The 19683-nt window shown below is 48.5% G+C and overlaps 2 protein-coding genes across 4 annotated transcripts in view; one reads left to right on the top strand and one right to left on the bottom strand.

The window, feature by feature from the left end:
* Nucleotides 1-269: 269 nt before the first annotated feature.
* On the top strand, nt 270-19290 carry TELO2 (telomere maintenance 2). The gene is made up of 20 exons (XM_027737915.2): nt 270-345; nt 705-982; nt 1544-1612; nt 2245-2392; nt 2767-2869; nt 3621-3689; nt 4555-4696; nt 5931-6067; nt 6812-6900; nt 8097-8207; nt 8807-8892; nt 9154-9245; nt 10136-10252; nt 11205-11276; nt 11798-11968; nt 12653-12744; nt 13483-13582; nt 14076-14140; nt 14719-14834; nt 17685-19290. The coding sequence occupies exons 2-20, from the start codon at nt 736-738 to the stop codon at nt 17786-17788; spliced, it is 2130 nt and encodes a 709-aa protein (XP_027593716.1). The 5' UTR covers nt 270-345; nt 705-735; the 3' UTR covers nt 17789-19290.
* Nucleotides 19051-19683, bottom strand: part of IFT140 (intraflagellar transport 140) — a 79727-nt gene continuing 79094 nt past the window's right edge. For all 3 annotated transcript variants that reach the window (XM_027737912.2, XM_027737913.2, XM_039386212.1), the window contains exon 30: nt 19051-19490. In XM_027737912.2, coding sequence (XP_027593713.2) covers nt 19302-19490 — 189 coding nt within the window. In that variant the 3' untranslated portion in view covers nt 19051-19301. The remainder of the gene's footprint in view (nt 19491-19683) is intronic.

The following is a 19683-nucleotide window of genomic DNA, read 5'->3' as shown; positions in this document are numbered from 1 at the left end:
GGTGGGGGGGTGGGGCCTTTCCGTCAGCGCCATGGCGGCGCCGGCGGGGCAGGGGCTGGAGCGCGCCCTGCGCGAGGCGGCGGCGGCGCTGGGCCGGGCGGGGGCCGCAGAGGGCGCCGGGCAGGGCCCTGCGGCGGCGCTGGGCGCGGTGCTCTCCGCCCTGTCGGCTGCGGGCGGCCCAGCCGCGCTCGGGGAGCGGGAACGGGCGCAGTTCGGCGCCTTCCTGCGCAGCCTGGCCCGGGCGCCCGGCGCGGCGCGACCCGAGGGCGAGTGGCAGCGCTGCTTCCTCGAGGGCCCGCCCGGCCTCGCCCTCTGCGTCCTGCTCGAGGCCCTCGGCTCCGCGGGGTCAGTGCGGCCCCCCAGGGCAGGCGGGCGGGGGTCTGGGGGTGCCCGCCGGGGATGGGGGTGGGCGCGGGGAGCCCTGGCGCTGCCCTGAGCCCCCGCACACCCCACACGCGGTACGGGGCGTCCCGCAGTCGCGGGGCTCCTTCAGGCCTGGTTATTGAATGAATGTGCTGAAGCTTTTGGAGACGATACAAAGGAATTAAAATCGCTTTGGTTTTAATTTGATTGTTGAGTAGAATTCAGTGTTAACAGAGCAGCGGTGTTTCAGTGGTGAGACCACAAGTGAAAAGCAATTGCACGCGCATCTTGTTTCTGCCATTTGCGAGGGGCAGGGACTTAGAGCAGTCTTTCTCTTCCAGCCCCGGGCTCGCGCCGAGGGAGGCGGCGGCGATGCTGGAGCGATTCCTGCGTGAGGGGCGGCTGTCGGCGCTGCTGTGGGACGGGTGTCAGCAGCAGGCGCACGGTGGGTGCCCGGAGCTGCAGGACGCCCTGCTCAACAGAATCGTGTGTTTGCCTGAGCACGTGAGCAATAAACTCCAGGGGGAAAACCCGCCAGTGTTCTTCCCGCAGAACTACTTCCCTCTCCTGGGAGCTGCAGTTCTCGAGGTGCTGCAGATGATCTCCGACTCTCTGCGAGGTAAGGAAGGACTGCGCTGGAGGGATGACTTTTCTGAAGAAGTGTTTTGTGCGTGGACCCCTTGGCTGCTGCTTGAAATACAGATGATGAGTGTTGCAGAGCCTCACGTTCCCTCTTCAGGCTATCCTAAAAGCATAAGATCCCAGGGATGAGGAAGATAGCTGAGGCCTTTTGATATCCCAGTGAAAGCAGCAATCCTACAAGCAATTAAGCAGCAGCATCTGTTCCTAAAGCTTAGTTGGAGTCACTTGGTGTGTGCTGATGGAATTGTATGGGAGATTTAAATGGTGCTGAATGAACCAGCGGCTTTGTTACCGTCTTGTTAAAAGTTGGGACTGAGCTGCTTTAGCCTTCTGCCTGTCACTGTGTGTAAACAATACTGAGTGCTGGTTTGTGCCTGAAGGCACAAGGCGGTGGACAGAGGAAGAGATGATGCTTGAAGAGAAGAAGTTAATCTGTGTTTTCAGGCTTCAGCACTTGTAGAAGTTTCTGCACTTCCTCCTGAAGGTTGGTTGGGGGATGCTGGCGATGCGCTTGTTAAGCTCCTGTCTCTTATCCCAGGTGGCTTGGACTGCTCCATCTCTTTTGTTTCTCACGTCCTGGGGAAGGTGTGCATTCATGGAAGGCAAAGTGAGTGTTTTACAATGCTCTTTTGGGGAGAGGGAAAGTGTTTTAATGTATTAGTGTGGGACCATGACTGTGATGATGACCAATGGAAGGAATGGGAGACTGACCAGTTAATTTGGAGCTGTCCTGAGCTGGGCTGCACAGGCTGCCCTCTGCTCTCTTAAAACCTGAAGGGGAGAGCATCCTCGTCAGGATGAGAATCAGGATGGGAGTCGGGCTCTGCTCCCAGGAAACATGGGATGGGATAAGATGAAACAGCCTCAGGTTGTGCCAGGGGAGGTTTAAATTGGGTTTCAGGAAAAACTTCAGGCCCTGGAATAGGCTGCCCAGGGCAGTGGTGCAGTCACTAAATCCCTGAAGGGATTTAAAAGCTCTGTGGGTGTGGCACTTGGGACATGGTGTAGTGGTGGCACTGCTGAGTTATTGTTGGACTCAGTGATCTTAGAGAGCTTTTCCAACCTGAGTGATTCCATGATTTTCTTCTATGATTTCTACTGCAGGAGCAATTTAGAACTGCAAACTGTACATTGCAGTTTTTCATGTTGTCAGGATATTGAAATTTGCAGGCTGACCTTGAGTGCCATTGCCCCAGTCCTGCCCTCCTGGGGTATTTACTGTTTTCTCTTCTGCCACAGAGGAGATTCTGGGTGTTCTGGTGCCCCGCTTGACAGAGCTCACTAAGTCAGACTGTATCTGGCAGAGGATCTGCTGGCGGCTGGTGGAGTGTGTGCCAGAGCGCTGGATGGAGGCAGTGGTCCTTGGCTTTGTGCAGAGAGCACCTGGGTAAGAGCTCTGCTTTCTCCCTGATCCAGAGCAAAGGCTGGAATTTTGTCACAAATACTCGCACAATCAGTGTCTGAAAGGTGCTGTGTTTGTGTAGGTGGTTTTTTACAGTGCCATTTCCTGAGAGACTCAAGGGGTAGAGTGGTTGATTGTTGCCTCTCAGGTAGAACCTACGCCATTCCTTAAGGATCTACATTGTGGCCTGCACTGGAAAAACAAGTGAAAACATTCTTTGCCATTACTGGCTCACTGAGTTGAGAGGTGTTCTAGAGACTTGGTTGCAAATAGCTGCTCTCAGTTTTTCCTATGATTAGGAGCAGCATGACAGCAATTGCATGGATCCCTGATGTTTTGTTGTTGACCTGTCTCGCTAGGTCAGATGTCTTGTCCAGATTACTGGGGAACCTGGTTGTGAAGAACAAGAAGGCTCAGTTTGTGGTGACGCAGAAGGTGCTGCTCTTGCAGTATGGCCACACGGTGAGGACTGTGGGGAACAGCACTGCAGGAGTGCCTGGTTTTCCCCAGTGCCAATGTGGGTTTTTTAGCGAAGCTCTTGCTCTTCCTGAGTAAGATGAATTTATTCCAAAATGAGCCCTCAGTCTCTCCACATATGTGCAGCTGTTCACGGACAGAGGAGTGTTATGGGGAGGGAGTGGTGAATGGTTGCTTTGAAATCATGGAGTTCATGTACTCGCTCAGGGTTGATGGTGATTGGCAGAATTACTGTACTCTTTCTCTGGAACCAAGTGGTTGTTTGCACATGGTTTCAGTGTTCTGGGGAGCTGGAGACATTCAGTTATTTAGAATCTGAAAGAGGAGACTGAAACAGCCATAGCCCACCCTCGGAGATAAGAATTAGATCAAAGAGATGAGGCAAGGACTGTTGTTTTTTTTTCCTGTGCCCCTAAGTTTGTCACGAGGTGTTAGGAAGTGTTCTGTGGCTTGTGCTACTGTTGTGAGAGATGTTCTCTAGACTTTGTGAGTTCTGTGTTTGCCTGGGACTGTGCTGGTTTTATTGGTGAAAACACTGCATTGTATTCCTGTCATGCCTTCCCGTGTGTTTCATCAGCAACTGCATATGTGTGTTTGGTTGTTTCTTAAAATTTGCTTACTTTTCTGTCTCTGAATGTTGTCAGAATGAAGTTTAATGTAGTAAAAACACAGCCCTGTCTGTGTTGGGTGACAGCTTTGTGCCCAGTTAAAGCAAGAGCTGTGGTTCTCGTTGCAGACGGCGGTGCTGCAGAACCTCCTTGGGTACCTGTCCCTGGACAGCCTCCGGCGGGCCCTGCTGCTCAGAGTAAGGATCACCAATGTCATTGGTGAGGTGTCTGATGGAGAACACTCTGCTCTGTGTGTCTGAGGGGTGCACAGTTCTGGTACTTCTCCAAGACCCTTTGGTTGCTGTTGATGAGAGCAAGGGAAGCCCTGACATATCACAAGTAAATAGTGGTACACAAATCAAAGCTTGCTGCACTGCTGGCATTAGTTTTTTGTATTTAACTGGTAAATTGTCTTCCAAGTAGCAAAACTAATGAGGCTTGGATTCTGACTGATGTTCCATGTCCTCTGTCCTTCTCAGCTTCCTCTCTCACCCTGTTTGTGTGGCTGAGCCGGTGGCAGCAAGGGATCAAGTTGGTGGAGAGCTGTCTGTGTGCCAAATGGTTGATGCTTCAGAATCTCTCTCATCTACATTTTTCTCAGTGGGGATGGCAGATATTTTCCCTCTCCAAGTCAGCAGTGTGATGGAACTTCTGTGAAATTTGCGTATCTGGAAACCTCTACCATTTAGTCAAATAATTTTTTTCCCACTGGTTACATGTTCTGAAATGATCTGGAAGTACTGAAAGCTATTTAAAATTGGACTAAAACCAGATAAAACAATATGCTATCATACTGAGTTTTGAAAATAATACACATTGCTTTGCATATAATATTTATTTATCAGAAATACACATTTATAGTTTTTAAATTTAAAACCCCATTATATTTAACAATATCTTAAATGAAGGTCAAATGGAGTTCTTAGGTGGTCAAACACAGTATGCTTTGGGCCCTGAAATACAAAGTTAGCTCTGTTTGTAGGGAGACTAAAAATGTTCTTCAAGAAATTACTTCTGTGTAGAAAAGATCCGTTTCAGGCCAGCCTGAGTTCTCTGATTCAGGTGCTGCAGGAGCTGTTGGAGACCTGGGGCAGCAGCAGTGCTGTGAAACACTCACCACCCGAGCAGCAGCTGTATATTAGCAAGGCCATCCTCATCTGCCTCTCCCACCTGAAGGAGCCTGAAATCGAGAGCTGCAGACAAGGTGAGGTCCTGTGAGAAGCAGAGCTTAGATTTGTTTAGCAGAGAGTCTTACTAGGAGTAGAAAAAGATCTCATTCTGATCTGTGGATAAGCACAATGGCCCCACCTTCTCCTTGGCAAACAGGGTAACCTGTTGGAATCCTCTTTTGCATTGACATGATATAATTCCAAGTGCATAGCTTTAAGTTATGGAATTGGAAAAGCTTATCTTTGCCCTAAGGGTCTTAACTGAGCAGTGGTTTAGGAACCCCAAAGTTCTGTCACAGGAAAACAAGGGTTGACTCTGGGACTAGTGAGAGGAATGGTGTGATTTGAGCTTAACCGTGGAGCATGGGTACAGCTCCAGAGGGGATGGGGAAGGTATCTGAGGGTTTGGTTGGTGTCTGACTGTCCATTTGCGTTTCTCTGTGTCACTGCTCCGCTCACCTGAGCTGAGCAGGGATAGTGAGTCACTGGCACAGACCTCCTGTTCTCTGTTCACACAGTGTGGAGCTCACTGGGGTCCTGGTCTAAAATCTCTGCTTTTGTTGCAATAAAAAAAGTGCTGTACAATGTCTAGAGTTACTTCTCTGTGTGTGTGGCTCATGGGGGGTGCAGAGGTTGCCTTCAAGACTTGCTCATCTCTTTCATTCTGGAATTAACTGTTCTTTAGATGAATAAGTGACCTGATATGTACTAACAGTACTGTAGTTTTATAGTCAGTTTTTTTATCTGACAGCTTTTGAAAAATAAGCTTTCTGTGATGAAGGAGGTCAGTCTGACAGCAGTAAGCCTGCCTGGTAAAGCTGGCAGCCAGCATCTTCTGTGGGCTGAGAAATACTTGTGTCATCTGCCTGTTTGAACTTACCCAAGTGGTTGGGGAAATCTCTCTCTCCGATTATTGTATTGGTCAGAACCTGTAGCTTCCTCAAAACATGGCTTTTTATTTAAGTGACTTCAAAGAACTCTAAAACCAAACTAAAGATTAACTTGACTTACCATCCTTTTTATGTTTCAACAAAAAACAAAATATTGCAAATTCAGAATATATTGTAATGTTTTGTTGACTTTGTACCCCATGGAAGGGCCAGGGCCTCCTGTGCTGATGCTGAAGGGCAGTGCTGCCACTGCAGAGGTGGAAGGCACAGTTCATGGGCTCTTTCTACCCAGTGGTGAGTGGGTAAAGCTGCCCTCCGGAAAGATGGGTGTTCGTTTCTGTCACTGTTTCATGCACCATTTGTTGGTTGTTTTTTTCAGAGCTTCTCACAAGCATGATGGAGGGTGTGAAGTGCCACTTGGACAGCAGTCTGCCACAGCTCCGGCGTCTGGGAATGGTGGTGGCAGAGAGCATCAGCTCCAAAATAAACACGGAGGGACCTGTCCTGAAGTTTGAGGTGAAGGTTTTAATGAAATTTATAACTGATGTGTGGGGCTTAGAGGAAATAAAAGCTTTAAACCATGTGATCAGGGCATTTTAGCACTTTTTTAATCTGGAAATAAGGAGGGGCAGCAGCACCTTCAAAAAGAGAGGATATCTGTTTACAGAAAACAATTGTATAGGAAATGGTCGGGTGGCTGAGGGTGACCTTAGGAATCCAATCTGCTGACAGAGTTCAGAGTAAACTGTTGGTAATAAAAGAGGTTTACCACATTGTATGAGGGAATCAGAATCTGACCCATAGGAGTTGAGAGGGAACTTCAAACCTAAACCAGTAGTGAGCATTTAGTCCCTGATATGGTGGGAAGACCTGCTCTGAGCTGGGATTTTCAAAACTGATGTGGAGATACATGCTCTGCTCTTTCCAGTAGAGTTTTTGTGACTTATCTGATTAAATCACATTAATTCTTTAAAAGCCTGCAGCATCCCTCATGTCACATTGCCATTTTTTTAAATGTTTTAAAGATGGAAATAACATTCAGACAGGGTGTGATCAGGTACTGTTGTTAAATACAGGGACAAAGATTACATATGCAGAATAAATACAGTGCTGCTGGCAGTACAGGGATTGAAACAAATGGAATTGGTGGGGGTTCATCTGCTCATGGTTCAGTCCATGTGCAGTACAAGGGTGAAATGTTGTATGCTGGGCATATTTGCAATTAATGAGAGTGCCGCAACAGTTATTCTGAATGTCTAGTATGAAGAAGATGATGAAACAAGAGAATTGAGATCCCTTCTGGTGCAGACTCCACCACTGTGTGTTGTCCCCAGCCTTCCAGGTGATGAGTAAGTTATGGCTACTGTTCATGCCATCTTTTTGCCCTTCTCCATGTCTTTTTTGAGTTACAAGTGAGAACTGTGTACAGTATTCAAGATGTTTTATACGTTCTTAAGCATTATAATGTACCTTCTTCTTACAGTGCAGTGTAGTTATATTAAATTCATAATTCCAGTGGTAGCATGTATTAAAAGAGCCTGTTTGATAGGTGCACATAGTGAAACTGTGGTGCGGGGGTCTTGTGTGCCCTTGGGTGCAATTAAATGGGGGTTTCTGTTTGCATCTTGGAAATGTGGCATTTGGGCCATGTGCCCCCAGCCATGACAAAAATCTGCTGCATCTGTCAGTGCTCTGAACTTCCAGGGCATCTGCTGAGGCTCTTGGAAGCACTCAGTTTGATCAGCAGAGCAATGAAGCACTTCATGTTATTAGCAGATGAAGATGCCCAGCACTCCAGGGAAGTACAAAACATTTTATTGCTTGTGTTCCAGGGACATGACCAGCATAGACAGCTTTTGAGAAGCAGAGAGATGAAAGGACAATGGCAAAGTCCACAGAAATACACAGACACAGGAAAAATATTCTCAATTATTGTATTCATCCTATTAGCAATAGTGAAAAATGTTTTTTTCCCATTTCATAGAATCATGGGATGGTTTGGGTTGGAAGAGACCTTATTGCCCATCTCCTTCCACCCCCCTGCCATGGGCAGGGACACCTTCCACTAGCCCAGGTTGCTTCGAGTCCTGTCCATCCTGGCCCTGGACACTTCCAGGGATCCAGGGGCAGCCACAGCTTCTCTGGGCAACCTGTGCCAGGGCCTCACCACCCTCACAGCCAGGAATTTCTTCCCAATATCCAATCTAAACTTAGTTCAGTTTCATTCACAGCTCCAAATCTGGTGCAGCTCAGTGTGATTGGCTATCACAATCTTTCCTTAGCAGTCCCAGGTACAGGGGAGTGCAGGGGAACACAGCAAATGAGCCAGTTTAATTTTTGTTATTCATTACTCTTCTGTTAAGAGATTCTGCTTTTCTCCCTTTATCTCATTCTCCTTCCCAGGACTTTTTTCCTGCCAAGCTGACTGTGAGACTGCAGCAATTCTGTTCTGTTCAGGCACCAGGGGTTGGTGGGGTGGGGAGTTTCTTCCTTGTGAGTAAGGACTGTTACTGTGTTCATTTTAAAAAATTCTTGTTCCTCACAGCAGGAGTGAGAAAGCAGGTGCTGCACTGCCATTGGTACCAGAAAGTAACAAGAAATCCCAGACAGCAGCCCCTGTGATGCCAGATGAGGAGTCAGATGCTGAGCTTGACAGGTATGGGGCAAGAAACAGGGAGGAAATGGAAAATAAATGGCAGATGTGGGGAGAAGGGAGCTATCAGTACCTGCATTTCTTGGCAAATGTGATTTCTGACCTTGTTGAACTGAGTGGTTTGCAGCAGAGCAGGGCTTTGCATAAGAAATTGAGTCAATAAATTAAGCACAGCCCACATTGTGTGCAACCACCATATGTATTCCATTTGACTTAGATACATGTTTCCTGGACATTGTGGATGTATTTACCCATTTTAATAGTGGACCTGCCATATTCTGTCACTATATAAAGAAATATGTCAATACATATGTCAATATATAAAGAAATCTCAAGAGTCAGCTTCTTGGTCACCTGACTCCTTCCTGCCCTCGACCAGGAGATCCAGTTGCAGGTCTGGTCACAGAACTGCTCTTTCCCTGAGAAATTCCTGGAATTCCTAAGGACCCCTCTCAGGCCAGGCTTCAGCAGTGCTGCTGGGTGATGCAGGAGTGGTGGTGTTATGGCAGTGTATGTGCTGGTTCTTTCTCTTTGTGTCTAACTGGGGAAAGCCAGAACATCTGCACCCCATAAACCAATCCCTGCCTTTATTTCTTTTCCAGTGATGATGACCTTGTCCCTTATGACATGTCAGAGGATAAAGAGCTGAAGATTAAGGCTCCTGTGTATATCCGAGACTGCATTGAAGGTAGGAGATTTTGGGCTGAGTCGTTATCTGTTTCTTACCAAGTGTGGGGAGAGTGATCTCTGTGCAGGTTTATTTTTTCTGAGCTAATTTGAAGAAGCTGTAGGATTTTTGAGTAGTTTCAGTTTAGTTCCTGGTGCTGGTCATGCTGGGTCAGTGGTACCTGCCTGTACCAGGACAAACTATTGGCAGCAGGAAGTTAATAACTTAACTTAATAACACAGCAGAGTTAATAACTTTTGTTTGTCTTTTGATTACCTTCAGTTCTGACAGGATCTGAAGATGTGGACAAATGGGAGGCTACAGTCAAGGCTCTTGAGAGCTTGATTCGGAGGAATCCAGCAGCAACAAGAGAGGTGAAGTAGCAGGACCCAGGTTACCAGTGGGCTGCAATACCAGAGGGCTGTCATAAGGAGATGAGATGTGCCAATGGAGCAGCAGGCCAGGCTAATGTGTACCTGGGTTTAAGGTACACATTCCCAAGCTTTCAACTTGGGAAGGGAAATAGATGGAAGTAGTTGCCTTGAAGGTGAGACTCTGGAGCACAAAGAAACAAAGAATTAGCAAAGGTGCTGGCAGCCCCATGGCATCCATCAGCTTCAGCGCTTGAAATGTGCTGCGAGGAGAGCTTGCCTGTATGAGGAAGCTCCATGGTTTGTGCTGGGCAGGAAAAATGTCAGAAATGCAGATTACAGAGCAACTATGTTGGATTTTGAAATGAAATTCAATTTAATTGTTAATCCCCAACAAAAAGGGAGGTAAAATCAAACGGACTTTCCCTTTTTGCTTGTAGAAGCATAATGTCTTCTGAGGGGAATAGTTGGATTGTATGGTCAAGATGAAAAGCTCAGGTGAGAGGAACCTGGGACAAGGTCACTGTGCAAAGAATGCTCACCACCACCTGTTAGTGAACACTTGAAGGTGGCAGAGACACAGGCTGAGAAACGGGAGGGGTATGGTCCTGTACCCTTAACCCATCAGCTATCCTATATCATGATGCCACCACTTCTCCAGAAAGCCCAAGTGAATCTGGACAGAGAATTGGCAGACAGGGGGGTTGCTCAGGGTTTTGAGAAATCTGTCTTGATGGCATTTGGTTTAATGTGTTTTCTGTCCCTCCTAAGTGATGGACATGTTGCCTATATGGATTGTCTTGGTTTAAACATTAGAAATGGTGTGTAAAGGCCATGAGGGAAAAAAAACCCCACCATCAGAGATTTGATTCCTTTTTTCATATTTTGAGCAGGTTAGTGTGGAGCTGGCAAAAATACTATTGCATTTGGAGGAGAAGACCTGCATTGAAGGCTTTGTGGAGCTCCGTCAGAGAGCTCAAGTAGCTGTTTTAACCACAGATCCAATACCTGTGAGTCCCTCTTACTGCTTTCTTTTTTTCCATTTGAGGCACAGGCAAAAATTGGAAGCAGCTGAAGTCTCTTGCTGGTTTGATAGAGGCAGCTCCTTGTCAGTGGGGTAGAACAGGTAGATCAGGTCTGACATTTATGCAGCTGAAGAATCTGCAAGGAGTGACTGAACCAACAGGAAAGAGAAAACTGTCAGACTGGAGGGACTGTTTGAGGCTGTTGGTAAGAGTGTACCTGACAAGGCAGGTTAGATAAGGACTTGTTGTACTGGAGGGTGTCACATAGAGGGGAGCTGAGGCACAAAGGGCTTCTAGAGAGAAAGACTTCACTGGTGATTGTAATCATGGAATCACAGAACTGTTTGGATGGGAAGGGACCTTTAAAGCTCACCTCGTTCCACCCCCTGCCACGGGCAGGGACACCTTCCACCAGCCCACGTTGCTCCAAGCCCCATCCAACCTGGCCTTGGACACTCCCAGGGATGGGACAGCCACAGCTTCTCTGGGCAACCTGTGCCAGGGCCTCACCACCCTCACAGCCAAGAATTTCTTCCTTACATCCAATCTAGATCTATCCTCTGCCAGTTTAACACCTTTACCCTTCATCCTATGAGTACAGGCCTTGGTAAAAAGCCTCCCTCTATCTTTCCTATAACCCTCTTTAAGTACAGAGAGGCCACAGTGAGGTCTGCTAGCTGTCATGGCAGTTTTTTGGGTACTTCTGTATAGGAGGGACAGAAAAATTAGAAAGTCCCATTTGCCATGTACTTCTTTTGGGAGAACCTGGAAGTGTCTGAATTTCCCCTGTTTACACAGCATGTCTCTTCCCTTCCCTTGGAAGCCTGCCGTTACTTCACAGGAAGCAGGCCCTGTGAAATGAAATGCTTTTAGAGTTAGTGGGAAGGCTGTTTCCAGCCTGGGTCTGCGTTCACTGTACCCTGATTTTTCTGTACAGGTTTCAAAGTACTTGACCTCCCAGTTCTACTCTCTTAACTACAGTCTCCGTCAGCGCATGGACATCCTTGATGTGAGTGTTCTCACTTCCCACTTGCTTTTGTTTGTTGCACCAGTGCTGAGGTGTAATGGGGTTACCTTTCATTCCTCATGGGAGGAGGCAGAGGCAGGGGAATCTCTACATTTGTATTTGTGCCTGGCATTCCCGTCTTGTTCCTAACCCTGCTACACTCCATGACACAGGGATCCCTCCCCCCAGAACGCAGAGCATTTGTTGGGCATTTGCCTGGGAGAAGCCACAGTTTCCTTTCCCTTCATCAGCCTGTTCTGTCTTCCTTTTCTGAAAGAAAATCTACCCATGACTCCTTCCACACCTCTGTCTGAAGGAGCTGCTGCTCTGCTTCAGGCCTCAGTGACCAAGTGCTTGGTCAGTGCTTCGAAGCCAGGTGGCTTTTGGGGTTCAGTTCCCTGCTGTTCTTCACTCTAAACCTGTTGTGCCTTTCTGCCTTGTTGCTTCTGTCAGTTTGGGTGCAGGGGACTGTTGTTCTCTAGGGGTTACCCCTTTTTAACTGAACATCTCTCTGTTTCATCCAGGTATTGGTTTTGGCAGCTCAGGAACTGTCCTGTCCCAAGTTCCATGGGAAGCCCAAACATTCTGATGCCCAAAAGCCTCGTATCCAGCTCCTTCCTGAAAATGACAGCTCTAAGGACTGGAGAAGAATTGTTGATGAGAGGATCAAAAGCAAGACTCGGAGATTTGCTACGGTGAGGCCAGGGCAGAAACAAACTAAGGTCAAATCCAGCAAAAATAGGGACACTCAGACCTGCTGTAGTTCTGTCTGGAAAGAGCAAAAACCCATGAAAGTGGGCCCAGTCCAAAGGAAAACTCTGTAACTACTAATATAAATGTATCTTAGTATCTGGCTGAATCTTTTGGTGCAGAGTACCAATTCCTGCAGTCCTCTCCCAGTAGGGAGAGGAAAATAAACCTAGAACTCCTTACCTGGCTTCGAGGGATAGTGGCTGTTCTGAGCTTGTCTGGCCGCTGCAGGGAGCTGTGACTGCACCTCACAGATCCCAGACTAGCTGCCTCTCGACTGGACTGCCTCAGCCTTCCTATTTTCCAGGGAGATAAACTGATGACAGTTTCCTAGTTCCCAGAATTCCCCTGTGGTTCAGCCTGGAGAGTTTGCTTTCCAAAACTCCTTTATCCCTTGCATGTTCCTGTTCCTTATATCTAACCCAGCAGTACTGAGCTATATTGTACTGAAAGGTTTAGATGTGGAGAGGATCTGAAGTGGGAAGTAAGCAATCCAGTCAGGAAACGGGTAGCCATGGGTCTACAAGCAGTGGCTGGCTGCACGGAATCTGTTGTCATGGCAGTGTCCAGTGAAGTGGAAGAGCTGGGTGCTGCATCTTGTGTCTAGACTTCATTTTTCTCTTGGACAGCGTCAGTGTCACGTGGAACCGGCTTCCAGCCCAAACCAGTTCAGTTCTGTTGCTGGGCACTTCTTCTTTCCATTGCTTCAGCACTTTGACAGGTGAGTGTGAACACCTTGGGGTATGGGTATGGCAGCTGCCAGAGTGAACCTTTCTGCTTGTTCTCTCGCCTCAGAGCAGCAGGCTAAAGCCCAGGAGCTGTGCAGGAGCCCAGTGACACTGCACTGGCACCAGGGTCATTCACAGAGCTTGGAAAGGCCTGTGGGGCAGGAGTGTGTAGGACCCTGAAGAAATGAGATCCATCATGAGGGATAATCTCACAGACAAGTGATTTTGGCAGCACCACAGCAGTTGTCTTGGCTGAGCCTCCACTGTGGGAGGTTCACACAAACCACAGAGCTCAGACTGCAGTCTGGAACCAAAGTTAACTCTGTCTCAGGTGGAGCCTGTATAGGACACAGGACACGGTCAGTTCCTTAAGTCTTTGCTAACCTAAGAAGGCCAAGTAATCGATTCCATGATAATCAGGATTATTGTAATACTAGTTGTAAGGGTATGGCAGTGGGGGCAGTTTTTGCCTGCAGGTCTTTCCAAGTAAGCCTGTTGGTGAAATGAGTGATAGCTGCTGTAAGAGTAGGGGATATTGCTGTGGGAGATACTGGACTGGGATAAAAGATGAGAGCAAACAACCATGGGCTGTGTTAATCTGGTAGTGACTGTACAATGACTGTTGTAGGGATTCAGCCTTAAGGGGGACAGTTCCCCCTGCATAACTCCCCAGCTGTTCCAAAGATGTACTGATCAGCCTTCTCACTGCTACACGACTCTGTGTCTTGCAGGCCTTTGACAACATTTGATCTCCTGGGGGAAGATCACTTAGTCCTTGGAAGGCTGGTCCACACTTTAGCAGTGCTGATGTACTTGGCTGTCAACACTGTGGTAAGGAAGGGCAGAGAGCAGGGGAGACTTCCAGCCTGGGAACTCGAGGTGCCTTCTGGAACAGCAGTGCTCTGGGGCCTGCTGCACTGGGCTGGCAGCAACTCTGCTGTTGTGTGGGCTGAGAAGCTGTGAAAGAGGCTGGGACAAATCAGTCAGAAAAGAGACATTGGATTCAAGCCACCCTTGCACTATCTTTTGTAGAAAAACTGTGAGCTTCTTTGGGGGGTTGAGCACATCATTTCAATTTGCTGCCAAAGTTTCCTCATCTGTAAAATGCATGTAATTGTAGCCCTGATCTTTACAAAATCTTTGTTCAAGGAGCATTTGGACAATGCTCCCAGGCACAGGGTGGGATTGTTGGGGTGTCCTGTGTGGGGCCAGGGGTTGGACTTGATGATCTTTGGGTCCCTTCTAGCTCAGGACATGCTGTGACTCTGTGAGCAGTGTGTCTCTGTGGGAAGGTGTTCAGTGCTGTCACAATCCTCTTTTGCAGGCAGTGACAGCAATGGGAAAGGCACTGCTGGAGTTTGTTTGGACTCTGCGTTTCCACACGGACTCGTGAGTTACTCTAGTTGTGTACTTTCATTTTTAAAGATCAGCTGTGAGCCAGTCTCCAGCCATGGTTTGTCTTTGTGCAAGAGTAGCACCTGACTCGGGGTGTCAGAGACTTAATGCAATAAGTCTCTGCTCTCCTCCAGCTGAGTGTAATGCCAGACCAACACATGAACTTGGCTGATGTCTTCCAGTGTGGCAGTACAGCCGTTACCTATAGAAAGCTTGACAAATTTCCTGACCACCTGTCCATGTGATGGTTTCATCTGTGTTTACTCAGGGAGCTCAGAAAACTATAGATTCAATTCTAGCATTCAGCCTTGGAAAGGAATTAAGACATGTAGCCAAAAGGCTGTAAACATCCAGTTTCTAGTTTGATCTCAGGCTTGTCCAGGGCTCTCAATTACACCAAACTCCTGCATCACAGCATGCCAGGGGCTCTGGATGTGGGCACGCTGCTAGCTGGTGCATGATTACACCACTAATCAGCAGGAATGTGGCAAAAGTCATCATACCTTTTGAAACTGGAGAGCTCCTGAGGTGAGGAAATCAAGGTGCAGGCTCTAACCAGTTCTTCTCCACAGGTATGTGCGCCAGGGCCTCTTGTCCTGTATCTCCTCCCTGCTCCTCAGTGTCCCTGCAGAGCTGCTTCTGGCAGACATGACAGAGGAGCTGTTGGAGACTCAGTCCTGGCTGGGAGGTAAGACATGGTGGGGTAGACCAGTGCTTTTCAGGTTAGTGGTGCAGTCTGTGTGCAGCATCTCTCTGATTGTGAGGGCAGCAGTGATGCCCTGGCATTGTGCACCAGAAATTTGCATGATCAGCAAGTGGCAGAGCACCCTGTGTGCTGCAGGGGTTCCGTACCCAGGTACCTGAGGCATAAGCCAAGAGCTGTGTGTGGCATTTCAAACTGTGACTGTCCTCACAGGCCAATGAAAAAAATCCCCAGAGGTGTTCTGAGCCCCCTTTCTCTGTCTGAGCATCCAACCACCCACCCAGGAGGGGGGGTTGTTAGTGCTAAAATCAAGAGGAAGAGGAGCATGGCTCCATCTCTCACTTCCTATTGCTGATGGAAAGAACAATCTACACTGTGCCTAGTGCACTCGAGGTCAACACAGGCTGTGTCCTTGGGTTCTGCACAGATCAGTGCTCAGGTACTGCAGGGAGCTGGAGCTAACAGAGGAACTAATGCTGAAGCCTCCACTGTGTTCTCAGGGTGACTCCTATGACTCCCTGGTCTGGTTTCCTTCACCATTCTCTCTCTTGGTGCGTGGCTTCCCACAGGGAGCAAGCAGGAAGCGACACTGACCCAGCCAGGCTCTGATCCTGGCAGGTTGGGGAGCTCTGTGCCCTTTGAAAGGAAGAGCTGCCTTGTGGGGCCCAAGACTTCACTTTTCCCATGACATGGTGTGCTCTCAGGAATCTGCTTGTCTCTACAGTTAACGCTGCTGTTACCAAGTGCAGCCTTTCAGGAATGCATTTCCAGCATGAGGAGCTGCATAATCTGTTTTTAATGAGTTATTTTGGGGGGGAGGAGGATGAGAGAACCAGTAGTAGCTTCTCATGGCTGTAGGGAGTGTAATAGCCATCTCTTTACATGTAGTGCTTTTGCAGGAAAACTACATAATTGATCCTTGTGGAAATGAGCGCAGGGCAAGATCACAGTTGTGGGTAATACCAGAGAAGGGAAAATTGCTGTAGGAATCGTTCAAAAACCTTAAAGAATTCAACTCAGCTCCACCTCTGGTCAGATGCAATTTAAGTGCAATTTAAAGGGCTTCTAGAGCTGCTTCCTGGAACACCCCAGCTTCATAGGCTGTGCCTTTGCTGTTTGTTCTAAGGTTGTTGGTAAAATGGCTGCACAGGGAGGCACTGGGTCCTCCCTGCTGATCCTACAGGTCAAATCTGACACTGGAGTCCTCCTCCTGTGCCTGAATCGCAGGTCTGAGGTCACGAACTTGCTGTTTCTTCATGACTCTTCCAGACAAGATTTGCAAGAGGTGGTGTGTGTTAGCTGTGCTGTAGCTGGGAGTGACAAGCTGCCCTGCACAAGAGCCTTGTGGCTGCTTTGGGTTTCAGATTAAAGCCCTGCCTTTCTCCTGCCATGGCCAAAGCACAATGATGAACACTGGGATAGGAAATGTTATCCATGAAGTGTTGAGTAGAAATCCACAAATCTGCTTCAGTTTGTTGTTACACCAGGGCCTACACAGACTGCTGTAGTGACCCTGGGACTGTGTCTGCCCTTCAGCCTGCGGGCTGTCACCAGAACTGTTCACAGTGTGGACTAAGAAACTACTTCAGTCACTGTCATGGCATTGTCTGCTTACTGGATGCTTTGGGACGTTTCAGCTGGGGGGAGAGGTGAGAATCCGCCTTGCACTTGTCCATTGTTGCCCTTAGTGCCATGCTGAACCTACTGGTGAGCAACCTGATCGTTCCTAAGGGAGGGAGAGAATACCTAAACACTTCTAGGAAACAGTTCCTTTGATTCCTCAGCAGCTGCCTTTGAGGGAATTCCCCACCCCTTGCAAGTGCCGTGGAGCTGTGTCATGGCTAAGTGTGGTTTATGTCAGGACCCAAAGGATACTCTGGTATACTCTGTGCCTCCCCTGCTGTGCCAGCAGTGCCAGGTCCAGGCTCGCAGAACAGAAACAGCACCAGCAGCACTGTGAGCTTCTGAGCTTGTTCCAGTCTGCCTTGTAACCTCCCCTTTTGCCTTCTGTAGAGGGATCATGGAAGCAGCATGGGGCAGCTCTCCCTGTGTTATAAATAGCCCCGCTCCATGGCCATGAGTCATGTGTTTGGGCTGACAGTGCCGGGCTCCTAGCACGGGCTCGTGCGTACAGGATATCCTCACACAGGCTCCCCTCTCTTCCAGGCTCCCCTGCTCAGACATCCTGCATGCATCCTGGTTGTTACTTTGCAGGCCTGTTAAGGGCCCCTGGAATAACAGCTGCTGGGAACAGCCTCATGCCTGCCCTAACGTGCTGCATAACATGTGGAAGAACTCATTTATCAGAGGACTGGTCTCTCAGAACGGAGAATGTGCTGAACCTTGGGGCCTGCCTCCTTTCCCCATTGGAATGGCAGCATGACCCCAAATTCAGGAGGAAGCACTGACCATTTTGGATTGGAGGAATGGCAGAATGGAGACTTTAGGCTTTGGAGAAAGTGGATTTCTAATTGCAAGCTGCATTCACGCTTGTAGCTCAGCTGTACCAAGGTTACGTGTAGCTCGAGGGCAGAAGTACAAATTCTGGCACGGAGGTTATCCCATGGAGTCCAGGATCAGACAGTGTCTATAGTGTTTCAACCCAACTATTTGTTTCTCCTACAAGACTGACCAGCGCACTGTCCTGTGTGGCACTCAGGGCTTGGCTGAGCTCATGCTGCTTTAGATGAGATCAAGTTTGTGCATCTCTGCCTTCAGGCCTAGTGCAGTTCCAGCCCAGCCACAGGTGCAAATGCTGTTGTGTTTAGTCCTGTGATTGTCAGTGATAGTGAGAAGTGCCCATTTTCCAACTCTCAGCAGCTGCTTCTTTTGCAGATATGGTGGAGAAAGATCCTGATGGGGACTGCAGGAGGCTGGCCCTGCAGAACTTGCTGCTCATGGAGAACCTGAAAAAGAAACTTGAAGCTGTCCCTTCCTAGCTGAAAGGGTAACAGAAGTGGCCTTTAGCTCGTGCTCTTGCCAGCTGGATGTGTTTGGGCACTGCTGGGGCCTCTTCAGCAGTCACCTGGCTGGAGGAGAGGAAGAAGGGGGAAGGGTGCTGAGCTGTGAGCCAGCAGGTCTGACTTGACATCTGGACTTTGTAGTGGAGGCCAATTGAGTGAGCTCTTGGTATCCGGTACAGCGAGTACAGATGCAGGAAGGCAGCGAGCACTGCCATCCTCCCCCAGCCCCCCCACCCAGCTATTTATAACCCTGGCAGGTCTGAGCACTCAGCTAAAAATACGGGGAAGATCTCATGGAGCCTTCTTGTCAGACAAACAGGAGGGCTGGGGACGGCCACTTGCCACTCTGACCTGCCCCTGACAAAGGCTCCTGCACCCCTGAGCAGGCAGTTTGGGGTGACAGCTGTTGGCCTGCTGCTGGAAGGGGTGGCATGGAATGGCACTGCTGATGGGATGCAAACACTGGATAGCTACACTGAACTGCTGAAAATGTGCTGGACCTAACTAACATTCAGATTTTGACCTTAAAATCTTCCCCACTCTTCTTCTCCAAAAGCAATTTAAAAACTTTATATTCATCCCAAGTTTTGAAGCAAGTCACAAAACATGAAAAAGAAAAATCATTTAAGCAGAAGGGCTGGTTGGTAAGAGATGCGTGAGTGACCTGATTACTACCCCTTGGTGGGGCGGGGTGACAGGCTGAGAGGTGAGCAGGAGCTTGGTTGGTACATTGAGCTTCACTTCTCACAGTCCTGCTTGTGCCAGCGAAGAAATTTGCATCTGAAAATATGACTAGAACAGAGGGGCTTGATGTAACTGGTGTTTGGAGAAGGAGCTTCCCTGTGAGAAGGAAGCTTCACTTGCTCAGAGTGACCCCCCCTTGAGCAGGGTTTGGGCCAGGAGGCATCCAGGGTCGCGCCCAGCCCAGCCCAGCCATTCCGTGGCTCTGAGGTTTAGCCCAGATGTCTGTAAGTGGTCTCCCCCACATGACCCTCTGATGTATTTAAATACAGAAGCTTTGGGTGGGGGAAGTCTGCCTTCAGCCTGCAGGAGGGGGTAGATTGATTTTTTTTTTTTAACCATGCTCCTTCCAAATGGGATGGAGATTGTTTTTAGAAGGTCTCGCTTCTAGGGAATTATAGATCAAAGTTGTACTTGAGAATTTTGTCAACTCATGGTTTCCACTTCAGTTACTCAGCTCTTTTCTGGACTCAGAAAAAGGCCTGAATATGCAGTTCTTACTGGTTTTTTTCTGTCTCAAATTTATTAAAATACTAAAGCCAGGTTTTTAACAGGATGTACACATGAACCTCTGTATGTTGTGTTTGAGAGAGCCTATTAACTCCAATACTGTTGCTTGTACAGTCAAGCAGGAAAAATAAATTCCTTGGTAATAACCAAAAAGCCCTGTGGCAGCAGCACGTGACTGATCCAGGACCCCTAATGAGGGTGCAATAAAAGACCTGGCATTAAAGTCAGCTTTGCAGTGTCAGGAGTTCTCCACTTCATCAGCCACTTCTTCTTCCACCTCCCTGTTGTCTGTGTGTGCTGGAGCCAGGGCTGGGCTTAGGGGCACGCCTGCCCCTCGGTGCACGGCCTCCAAGGTCTCTGGGGACACGAAGTAGCTCAGGTGGGAGGCTGGAATTCTCTTCTGCATCTCTTCCAGGCAGCGGTAAGCCTAAAGGAATGCAGAGATCACTGTCAGGGCTGCAGTGCTACAGGCCCCTGTAATCCATTTAATGTGCTTTTCACATCAGAAATGAGGTTAATCAGCACAGCTGGAGGAACTTGCCCTTGGCATCCTCACGTTCCATCACAGCAGCAGGTCACAGTTCAGTGGGAGCACTGGGGGTGTGTGGCACATCTGCCCT

Source organism: Pipra filicauda, unplaced genomic scaffold (assembly GCF_003945595.2).
Source record: "Pipra filicauda isolate LSUMZ 115617 unplaced genomic scaffold, ASM394559v2 scaffold472_size498715_pilon, whole genome shotgun sequence".
Lineage (NCBI taxonomy): Eukaryota > Metazoa > Chordata > Aves > Passeriformes > Pipridae > Pipra > Pipra filicauda.
This window is presented reverse-complemented; position numbering and strand designations above follow the sequence as displayed.